At 39.5% G+C, this 12,621-nt stretch overlaps 1 protein-coding gene across 1 annotated transcript; it reads left to right on the plus strand.

Moving 5' to 3' along the window:
- Nucleotides 1-406: 406 nt before the first annotated feature.
- Nucleotides 407-6,223, plus strand: LOC132544319 (uncharacterized). Its single transcript, XM_060207896.1, has 2 exons — nucleotides 407-439; nucleotides 1,211-6,223. The coding sequence occupies exons 1-2, from the start codon at nucleotides 407-409 to the stop codon at nucleotides 6,221-6,223; spliced, it is 5,046 nt and encodes a 1,681-aa protein (XP_060063879.1).
- Nucleotides 6,224-12,621: the final 6,398 nt, after the last annotated feature.

Below are 12,621 nucleotides of genomic sequence, written 5' to 3' on the forward strand. Positions count from 1 at the left end.
AGACAGATGCCCAGAACACTACTATATTGATACACTTATGGAGACAGATGCCCAGAACACTGCTCTATTGATACACATATGGAGACAGATGCCCAGAACACTACTATATTGATACACTTATGGAGACAGATGCCCAGAACACTACTCTATTGGTACACATATGGAGACAGATGCTCAGAACACTAGTATATTGGTACACATATGGAGACAGATGCCCAGAACACTAGTATATTGGTACACATATGGAGACAGATGCTCAGAACACTAGTATATTGGTACACATATGGAGACAGATGCCCAGAACACTAGTATATTGGTACACATATGGAGACAGATGCCCAGAACACTACTATATTGATACACTTATGGAGACAGATGCCCAGAACACTACTGTATTGGTACACATATGGCGACAGATGCCCAGAACACTACTATATTGGTACACATATGGAGACGGATGCCCAGAACACTAATATATTGGTACACTTATGGAGACAGATGCCCAGAACACTAATATATTGGTACACTTATGGAGACAGATGCCCAGAACACTACTGTATTGGTATACATATGGCGACAGATGCCTAGAACACTACTATATTGATACACTTATGGAGACAGATGCCCAGAACACTACTATATTGATACACATATGGCGACAGATGCCCAGAACACTACTATATTGATACACATTAGGAGACAGATGCCCAGAACACTACTATATTGGTACACATATGGAGACAGATGCCCAGAACACTACTCAACACTATTCAGACTGTCCTTCTTAACTTGTAACCTACATTGCATTCAAAGCTATTGCCGATAATTTTTGACATTATGTCATTTCACTAGTTCTAGTGTGCAATATACTGGAGGGTTGTTACATTCGTTAATTGTTAGTACACTACTTTAGTACATTTATTGCTTTTGATTTTTATCCCTATGTCCACATGTTCTGTACGTTTCCAGAACTAGCTAGTACCTATTAATAAATTTTCTGTTAATAGCTGTCATTATTCAAGATATTTTTCTAACGTGCGTTATGTTGAGAAATATTTGTAAAGAATGCAAGTTGACACACCAGAAAAGAACAAAGTGACCAAAATATTATATTTTGACAGCACCTTTATTCAGTTCTCTCTAAAAAACAATGTACTGACTAAACAACCTGACACATGATAGAATAGCTCAATAGCTGGTTCTCTATTAGGTAGGAGAGGTCAACTACACAATTAAACAGAAAATAGTTCCACAATATAACACTGTCATTCCATTTATAGACGTTGATTCATTTGTATCTGGCGCCAATGATATTCCATGTATAGACGTTGATCCATTTGTATCTGGCGCCACTGCCATTCCATTTGTACATGTTGATCCATTTGTATCTGGCACCACTGATATTCCATTTATAAACGTTGATCCATTTGTATCTGGCGCCATTGATATTCCATATATGAACTTTTATCCATTTATATATGGCACCACTGATATTCCATTTATAGACGTTGATTTATTTGTATCTGGCGCCATTGATATTCCATATATGAACTTTTATCCATTTATATATGGCACCACTGATATTCCATTTATAGACGTTGATCCATTTGTATCTGGCGCCACTGCCATTCCATTTGTACATGTTGATCCATTTGTATCTGGCACCACTGATATTCCATTTATAAACGTTGATCCATTTGTATCTGGCGCCATTGATATTCCATATATGAACTTTTATCCATTTATATATGGCACCACTGATATTCCATTTATAGACGTTGATCTATTTGTATCTGGCCCTACTGATATTCCATTTATAGACGTTGATCCATTTGTATCTGGTGCCACTGATATTCCGTGTATAGACGTTGATCCATTTGTATCTGGCCCCACTGATATTCCATTTATAGACGTTGATCCATTTGTATATGGCCCTACTGATATTCCATTTATAGACGTTGATCTATTTGTATCTGGCGCCACTGTCATTCCATTTGTACACGTTGATCCATTTGTATTTGGCACCACTGATATTCCATTTATAGACGTTGATCCATTTGTATCTGGTGCCATTGATATTCCGTGTATAGACGTTGATCCATTTGTATCTGGCCCCACTGATATTCCATTTATAGACGTTGATCCATTTGTATATGGCCCTACTGATATTCCATTTATAGACGTTGATCTATTTGTATCTGGCCCCACTGATATTCCATTTATAGACGTTGATCCATTTGTATCTGGCGCCACTGATATTCCATTTATAGACGTTGATCTATTTGTATCTGGCCCTACTGATATTCCGTTTATAGACGTTGATCCATTTGTATCTGGCGCCACTGATATTCCATTTATAGACGTTGATCCATCTGTATCTGGCGCCACTGTCATTCCATTTGTACACGTTGATCCATTTGTATTTGGCACCACTGATATTCCATTTATAGACGTTGATCCATTTGTATCTGGTGCCACTGATATTCCGTGTATAGACGTTGATCCATTTGTATCTGGCCCCACTGATATTACATTTATAGACGTTGATTTATCTGTATCTGGCGCCACTGTCATTCCATTTGTACACGTTGATCCATTTGTATTTGGCACCACTGATATTCCATATATAGACGTTGATCTATTTGTATCTGGCCCTACTGATATTCCGTTTATAGACGTTGATCCATTTGTATCTGGCGCCACTGATATTCCATTTATAGACGTTGATCCATCTGTATCTGGCGCCACTGTCATTCCATTTGTACACGTTGATCCATTTGTATTTGGCACCACTGATATTCCATTTATAGACGTTGATCCATTTGTATCTGGTGCCACTGATATTCCGTGTATAGACGTTGATCCATTTGTATCTGGCCCCACTGATATTCCATTTATAGACGTTGATCCATTTGTATATGGCCCTACTGATATTCCATTTATAGACGTTGATCTATTTGTATCTGGCCCCACTGATATTCCATTTATAGACGTTGATCCATTTGTATCTGGCGCCACTGATATTCCATTTATAGACGTTGATCTATTTGTATCTGGCCCTACTGATATTCCGTTTATAGACGTTGATCCATTTGTATCTGGCGCCACTGATATTCCATTTATAGACGTTGATCCATCTGTATCTGGCGCCACTGTCATTCCATTTGTACACGTTGATCCATTTGTATTTGGCACCACTGATATTCCATTTATAGACGTTGATCCATTTGTATCTGGTGCCACTGATATTCCGTGTATAGACGTTGATCCATTTGTATCTGGCCCCACTGATATTCCATTTATAGACGTTGATTTATCTGTATCTGGCGCCACTGTCATTCCATTTGTACACGTTGATCCATTTGTAGGAGAGGTCAACTACACAATTAAACAGAAAATAGTTCCACAATATAACACTGTCATTCCATTTATAGACGTTGATTCATTTGTATCTGGCGCCAATGATATTCCATGTATAGACGTTGATCCATTTGTATCTGGCGCCACTGCCATTCCATTTGTACATGTTGATCCATTTGTATCTGGCACCACTGATATTCCATTTATAGACGTTGATCCATTTGTATCTGGCGCCATTGATATTCCATATATGAACATTTATCCATTTATATATGGCACCACTGATATTCCATTTATAGACGTTGATCTATTTGTATCTGGCCCTACTGATATTCCGTTTATAGACGTTGATCCATTTGTATCTGGCGCCACTGATATTCCATTTATAGACGTTGATCCATCTGTATCTGGCGCCACTGTCATTCCATTTGTACACGTTGATCCATTTGTATTTGGCACCACTGATATTCCATTTATAGACGTTGATCCATTTGTATCTGGTGCCACTGATATTCCGTGTATAGACGTTGATCCATTTGTATCTGGCCCCACTGATATTCCATTTATAGACGTTGATCCATTTGTATATGGCCCTACTGATATTCCATTTATAGACGTTGATCTATTTGTATCTGGCCCCACTGATATTCCATTTATAGACGTTGATCCATTTGTATCTGGCGCCACTGATATTCCATTTATAGACGTTGATCTATTTGTATCTGGCCCTACTGATATTCCGTTTATAGACGTTGATCCATTTGTATCTGGCGCCACTGATATTCCATTTATAGACGTTGATCCATCTGTATCTGGCGCCACTGTCATTCCATTTGTACACGTTGATCCATTTGTATTTGGCACCACTGATATTCCATTTATAGACGTTGATCCATTTGTATCTGGTGCCACTGATATTCCGTGTATAGACGTTGATCCATTTGTATCTGGCCCCACTGATATTCCATTTATAGACGTTGATCCATCTGTATCTGGCGCCACTGTCATTCCATTTGTACACGTTGATCCATTTGTATTTGGCCCCACTGATATTCCATTTATAGACGTTGATCCATTTGTATTTGGCACCACTGATATTCCATTTATAGACGTTGATCCATTTGTATCTGGCGTCACTGATATTCCATATATAGACGTTGATCCATTTGTATCTGGCGCCATTGATATTCCATGTATGAACATTTATCCATTTATATATGGCACCACTGATATTCCTTTTATAGACGTTGATCTATTTGTATCTGGCCCTACTGATATTCCATGTATGAACATTTATCCATTTATATATGGCACCACTGATATTCCTTTTATAGACGTTGATCTATTTGTATCTGGCCCTACTGATATTCCGTTTATAGACGTTGATCCATTTGTATCTGGCGCCACTGATATTCCATTTATAGACGTTGATCCATCTGTATCTGGCGCCACTGTCATTCCATTTGTACACGTTGATCCATTTGTATTTGGCACCACTGATATTCCATTTATAGACGTTGATCCATTTGTATCTGGTGCCACTGATATTCCGTGTATAGACGTTGATCCATTTGTATCTGGCCCCACTGATATTCCATTTATAGACGTTGATCCATTTGTATATGGCCCTACTGATATTCCATTTATAGACGTTGATCTATTTGTATCTGGCGCCACTGATATTCCATTTATAGACGTTGATCCATTTGTATCTGGCCCCACTGATATTCCATTTATAGACGTTGATCCATTTGTATCTGGCCCCACTGATATTCCATTTATAGAAGTTGATCCATTTGTATCTGGCGTCACTGATATTCCATATATAGACGTTGATCCATTTGTAACTGGCACCACTGATATTCCATTTATAGACGTTGATCCATTTGTATCTGGCGCCACTGATATTCCATTTATAGACGTTGATCCATTTGTATCTGGCGTCACTGATATTCCATTTATAGACGTTGATCCATTTGTATCTGGCGCCACTGATATTCCATTTATAGAAGTTGAACCATTTGTATCTGGCGCCACTGATATTCCATATATAGACGTTGATCCATATGTATCTGGCGTCACTGATATTTCATATGTAGATATTGATCCATTTGTATCTGGCCCCACTGATATTCCATTTATAGAAGTTGATCCATTTGTATCTGGCGTCACTGATATTCCATATATAGGCGTTGATCCATTTGTAACTGGCACCACTGATATTCCATTTATAGACGTTGATCCATTTGTATCTGGCGCCACTGATATTCCATTTATAGACGTTGATCCATTTGTATCTGGCGTCACTGATATTCCATTTATAGACGTTGATCCATTTGTATCTGGCGCCACTGATATTCCATTTATAGAAGTTGAACCATTTGTATCTGGCGCCACTGATATTCCATATATAGACGTTGATCCATTTGTATCTGGCGCCACTGTCATTCCATTTGTACACGTTGATCCATTTGTATTTGGCACCACTGATATTCCATTTAGAGACGTTGATCCATTTGTATCTGGCGCCACTGATATTCCATTTAGTGACGTTGATCCATTTGTATCTGGTGCCACTGATATTCCATTTATAGACGTTGATCCATTTGTTTCTGGCGCCAGTGATGTTGCATTTATAGACGTTGATCCATTTATATCTGGCGTCACTGATATTCCATATATGAACGTTTATCCATTTGTATCTGGCGCCACTGTCATTCTGTACACTGTACACGTTGATCCATTTGCATCTGGCGTCACTGATATTCCATTTATAGACGTTGATCCATTTGTATCTGGCGCCACTGGTATTTTATTTGCGGCGGTCACCATTTTGAGACACAATTTGAAAATTGTTATGTGATGCTTGGCTTTGTGTGACGCAAAAGATTTTCTCTCAGACTGTTCTGTTTTAAAGATCTTGACTCGTACTCTTCTCCCGATATAACCTGGAATACATAAATAACAATCATTGCAGCTGTAGTGGTACATCTTGTAACTTATCTCACAAAGAAAATCAAAATAATCTGGAATATACACGATAGGATATTACCATTTCTGGAGGGCAGACAGAGATTTGACAGAATTCGGCGAAAAAATTACCTTCTAGATGCGCATGGAGCCGGTGTGACCGTTGGCATAGTGTTATAATGATGAAATATCTTGTGATTTATGTACTGAAAATTGTGGATTATATTCAAATACTGTTGATGTATATTCTTAAAAAATATTCAAATTATGAATCTAGTGATCTTTATTAGTAACAGCAAAAACAAAAGTGATGTAATGTATAATAAATACATGTACTGTGTTTTATCTTCTTAATCTGGTATTTCATTATGTAAATCTGTTTATATACGAATATAAACAACATAGATCACATTTGATGTAGAATAACTTAACTTCACACGTACAAATTCAAACCACTATTTGATAATCAACAGCTATGGAGCCCCAAAAGTCATGACACGTCTCACATGTTGCATATAATTGGCATGATTAACTAACCTTGTAGATGCACAGAGGTGTAAAGGTTCCTGAGCCAGACTCAAACCTCGCACACAATCTCATATCCGTCCCCCTTGCACCCGTGTTCACTTTTCCCGTCCACAGTGAGGAGTTGGAGTCCGATTTTTCCAGATGGAACCAGCCGCCACTTGTTACTACAGCGACGTCATGAGCCTCGTTTAGCTGTAAAGAAAACTTCACCTCAGATTTGGCGGGAATTTGACCGGAGAGTGGCGAGTGAAGACAGAAATTCATCGGTACATCATGTGTTCTGCTTGGAAATGGTGCCCAGTTTGCACATGGAACCTCCGCTAAGATTATAGCATTGTGCCAACAAGTTGTTAAACCTTCCGATGTCTCCACGTAGAGCGACAAGAGGTAGGTTCCTATCCTAGGCAGCAGCACTGTACATGACAGAAGATTATCGTCCAAATTGCACTTTGTGTACACTGTCATGTCCATACAGTCCTTTCCCAGAAGTCGTAACTGTATGAAGCTATTTGCGATTTGTTCATGGTTGAATACAGGCTGAAGAACGACCTCGCCTGTTACGGGTGCTGTTGAGAATGGCGTGAGCCACTCTTTCTGGTCAAATTCTGCAACCAAACCTGCCGTGGTGGTACCAAGCTTGTTATTTGGGAATCCCGGAGGAAGAGTAACATTTGATGTTTGACTCCTAAAATCAAGCAAATATGAGCAGACGGAAACGGGAGAGTTACTAATTTTCCTACAAATGTTCAACACGTACTGTCCAGGACCTGGGGAATGTATAAGGAAGTGGGCAAGACCATCCGATGTCCAGAAAAATACATAGCGATTTAAAACTTCCTCGAATTGCTCACCTCCTCTCAGTGTTATCGATAACTCTTCACTTTCACATCTGCTTGTCATACGGAACTTCAGATGCAAGGAAGAGGCTTCACAGACAATAGATGAATCAAAACAGTTAGCAGGTGATAGGCCTGCCGTCAATGTGTCGGCACCCGGTCCCCACTGGTATCGTCCTTGAGATGTCGACGGGAAAAATGTTACGTCCCCCGAGAGCTTTTCGCAGTGCAATTTATACGAGCACAGATGCATGCATTTGTATGGGATTTCAAGGATATCCAGTCCATATATTGCAAGTACATACTCACCAGTATGAGGAGGAACGACACGAATCACTAACTCAGATATTTCAGATATTCGAGTTTCTATGAATGTACTAGAACAGTTTTTCGGTAGACTTATTTGCACAGGATTTCCCTGAAATAGAAGTTTCGCTTCAAAGAGGAGTTGGTTCCGCTCTGGGTAACGTAAAAGCACCATGACCTCGTTTTTGTTGCAAACTATTTCGTACCTGTCGTGGCTATGGAGCTGGAGGTTGTAGTGGAAGAAGTGTGGCGTCAACAGCACCATTTCGTTCCACTCTTTCCTACTTACAGGTCGACTTAACTGTTGCCAATAACGTTTCTGTGGTAGATGTGTTTGGATGAAACACAAAGGACTCACGAGCCACGAGGTACAAAATGATGGTCGATACGCCTTCCACAAATGTTTTTCGTCCCGAAATACGCTTCGTCTCGTGGTATCTATGTATTTCCAGATATCGTTTAGCAGTACGGCTGACCAGACCGACTGAATTGGCTTCTCTTTCGTCTTGTCAACTACGTCAAGTTTGTGATAACCGCTGACGGTCGCTGTTGGTATATCCATGGACCTATAACATTGTGTAAGACTCATTTATCAACTGTCACCCACCGTATTTTTATCATTAAAGCTTTGGACATTTGGGGGATTTCTGAACAAAAGAAGGGAAGTTGTGTATCATTTATCATTGATATACAATCACGTCAAACTGGTTTATATTATCAATGGTATATCTAATCTGCGACTTGTGTTTCTTACCTGCATACATGATTGAAAACATGTACTCGTAATACGTCCTCTTCGACCAATTCATTCATCAGCTCTCCAACCAGATCCTCTAGTTCAGCTCTCTGCGCGAATTGGACCAATGAAAACACACACCGTATAATGGCTTCTTTATCCGAACACGACGTCTGGATTTGCGCGAGAATGTCCTTCAGGTTGACGTTGTCCTGGAAACAGATCAATGTACAGTGTAGTTATTCATGTCTTTTTCTTGTGATTTTTACATCGTAATTCAGAATCCAAACACAATTCGGCGGAAACAGGCTTTAGTATGAAGGTCCATTGTTATACATGTAGAGTGCACATGTAAATGAAGACGTCCCGCCATCACTCAAATGGAAAGAGTATGTATGCGCTGCTGAAAGCTGAAGGTACTGAAGCTGGTAGTAATACCATGGTTACATAGAAAAGGAGTTAACATGGAAAACAAAAACTGTCTGGTGGGTTTGGTATGAAGCATTCACCGTCTGATACATTTATAGATGGTGATATAAGACGGTACTCCTTGAACGGAAATTAAAAGGCTATCTCACAAGCACAGTGGCTTAAAGGCCATTTCTTGAGCTATCATACTATACCAGAAAGGGCAAATACAATGCTTCCATAAACAGTCCATTGAATCAAACATGGGGGCATCTCATTAACGAGGGACAGAGCCTCGAACGCTCAACTTAAAGGTCAAAAGTTCAACTACATGCCCAAGCCCAGCTGGTCGGACAGCTGTAGGGAGAAGAGTGGTTTCTCAGATAATGCAGTTGAGTACATCATTTAATCGTTATATGTATATTGTAAGACGTCAAAAAATCATATCGAATTATCCCAAAACCTCCCCGACCATGTCTCTATATGAATCACTTGAAAGTCATTGAACTTAACTTACTTTGATCGACCTTGCTTTCAGACTGGATACGACGGCCTCAATCCCGCACTCAACCACCGTCTCCGGTGCTATGTACGGATGTGGTAGCACACGGCCGAAGTCGTCACGAGGAGGGACAATCCTGCTTTCCTCCCATGCCTCCTGAGCTGCACGCAACACCTTCGGAGTTGGAAAACTATTAAATAATCCATTCTGTTTATGACTTGATTTTTCAATCGCAGCTAAGTATTCTCCTGCGATGTCAAACTCACAACTATCCACCAAATCCTCCAACGTTTTTGCTGTGTTTTCAACATCTTGAGAGACGTCAGTGTTTTCGATCTCTGTCGTGTCCGACATGTCTACTTCATTTCTCTCTTTCACAACAAAATCCAATAACTCATTGATCAAATATTCAACAATATCCTGTCCAATACTATTATCTGCACGTGGTGTGCAATTCTCATCAGACTCTACCGATGTGACGTCATCGGTGTCGTCATCAACATCGTCCGAGTTTGTGGTTGATTCAGGCGTATTGTCGTCATAGATAGAATCAAACTTCTGAATTACATTACGATGTTGCTGCTTTGATGAATATAAACCCACATACGCAGTGTTGATCGGAGGAACAACTTGTTCTATAACGACACCCTTTTCCCGACAAATAAAATCAGACCACGTGACTTCTGTACCCCCTGTGGCAGCAATTTCCACGACTTGACGATGTTGTATCGGTACGTTCTGGCTGAGGGTGTCTTCGTCGATCAGTTCTCCAGCAGTGCTGTCATTATCCGGGGTCGGCGTTGGATCACGCACCTGTAGTATTGACACAAAGACATGAAAGATATACGGCATGCAAGAATACGTCCCATATCTCCACATTTATTGCATACATCATACATATTTTAGTAAATACTATGAATAAGACTGGACGAGAGCATTGATTGTGGAACTAATACATTTCAAGGGAAACCATTGACATGATTATAGATCCCGGGTCTGCTCCTACTTCATAATGATCGCCTTACATAGCGATGCGGGGGGTAGCAAAGGTATGAAATTCCTAATCGATAAGGCAGGTTCGCGCCATCTATCGGTTGCCATAAGTTCGGATTTGATTCGGTGACGATTAACTCCTTAATGTCAAAAGTCTCCTATAACAAGAATCAGTCACGTGTAGCGTACAATTTGTGGGTTATAAAAACTCGTGATGTGTGTTCAGCTTGATTTACCAATGACATTGAAAGGAGAATGGTTAGCTGGCCTCCAACATATTTTAATATTGAACACTTAAGCCTGGATTCCAAAGGCAAAGAAGCAAAATAAGAGAATGTCGATCTTCAAATCACAGAATATTGATTAGTGTAGCAGTTTCCGTCTCCCAATATGTCACTTTTTTCGTCCGTTCATCATAATAGCGGGATGCCGTTAGAATCTTACGGCCAATGATAATTCCATAATTATTTTAGATGTCTTTCCTCTTTTACCACTATATCCTTGTATAAATATGACATGTACTTACCACTGTAAGAATTCATAGATAGACAAGTTCCCGCAGTGTGTCTTGTAAGTCCCGTTGCCGTGCTAATTAATATAGTTACAATATGGTAATTAATGGGAGATGGTGTTTGATGTATCAGTGGCCTATTGTGTATTGGTGACAACAAGGGGTCGAAGTGGTTAGTTATGATAACATCAGGGACCTGACACAATAATACCGGATAGAATTATTAATATTAAAGTATTTAAAATACATATGGACATTTAGTTAATAACTATATATTATATCACCCGTTCCCTGTGAACTAATAAAGCAGGTAAGTATAATTAAATGTCTGTGTTTTTCAGTAATTAAAGAAACTTCCCCGGCACAATTACCAAAATATTTGTAACTTATCTGTGTTTTATTCAGCAATGCATGAATAGATTTTATCATATTTCTGTGTAGTCATAATCAATGTAAAGAAATGTTCACGACCCGATTTTTATTCGATTATCTTTTGTCCTATCTAACTGCATTTTATTGGATTACAGTTTTTAATTGTGTTTTAATTACTTTACAGAGCACTGTCCACACCAAATATGGTACGTAATACAAGCTGCCGTGACCATGCTTATATGCGAATGAGATTTTAGAGGTCCGTGTAGATACGGGTACACGCACGTGTCATGAAAACTTCAGCAGTTATAAAGATTTTGACCAGGATTTGGTTACGGGCACCTGTTGTATATATAATATCAATATATATTGGTGGTGTGTGTGTGTGTGTGTGTGTGTGTGTGTGTGTGTGTGTGTGTGTGTGTGTGTGTGTGTGTGTGTGTGTGTGTGCGTGTGTGTGTGTGTGTGTGTGTGTGTAGGTGTGTGTGTGTGTGTGTGTGTGTGTGTGTGTGTGTGCGTGTGCGTGTGCGTACACAGAATACGACCAGAACATCTGTCCTGGTTATTTGACGAAAACGTAAACATTGGCTATCGTGTTCATTTCTTTTTTTTTGTACATATCAGAATGTGTAACTATTAGGAATAAAACAGACCCAAGCAGAAAGCTGCTTACCTGTTGTCGGTGAAGCTTGACCACACCCAGAGCACCTGTTCCACATACACGTGATGCCGATGACCCCATCCTATCCGGATTAAAATACACAGTGTCTATATCAACTAATCCTTAACCTCAAGCAATGTAGCAATATCAATCGGCCATTAAATATGATGCGTTTCACTTGAGTTGAATTACTATTAATTACTTCTGAAATCAATTACTTTGTTTACATATAACTCCATCTCTCGTCTCGATCAAATAAACTCATTCGATATAAACACATTTTCTGCATGCACCACTAGCCATGTCCAGTAAAAATCACGTATCGCAGTACGCCAGGAGGTATGTAATAACGCCATGTTTTATTTAAAGATCCCAACACGAGCCTTTATTAATTTCTTTGGCCAATAAAACAAAAGATACGTGTACATTGTACTGGTG

This window comes from Ylistrum balloti, unplaced genomic scaffold (genome assembly GCF_031769215.1).
Source record: "Ylistrum balloti isolate Yb309-2 unplaced genomic scaffold, AGI_CSIRO_Ybal_v1 Utg369790, whole genome shotgun sequence".
Taxonomy (NCBI): domain Eukaryota; kingdom Metazoa; phylum Mollusca; class Bivalvia; order Pectinida; family Pectinidae; genus Ylistrum; species Ylistrum balloti.

What these genes read in the sequence shown, in the direction of transcription:
- LOC132544319 (XM_060207896.1), top strand. Translation starts at nt 407, where the DNA reads ATGGCGACAGATGCCCAGAACACTACTATATTG. An exon ending in CCCAGAACACTACTATATTG is followed by an intron (nt 440 to 1,210) that starts GTACACATATGG and finishes GTTCTCTATTAG; the next exon opens with GTAGGAGAGGTCAACTACAC.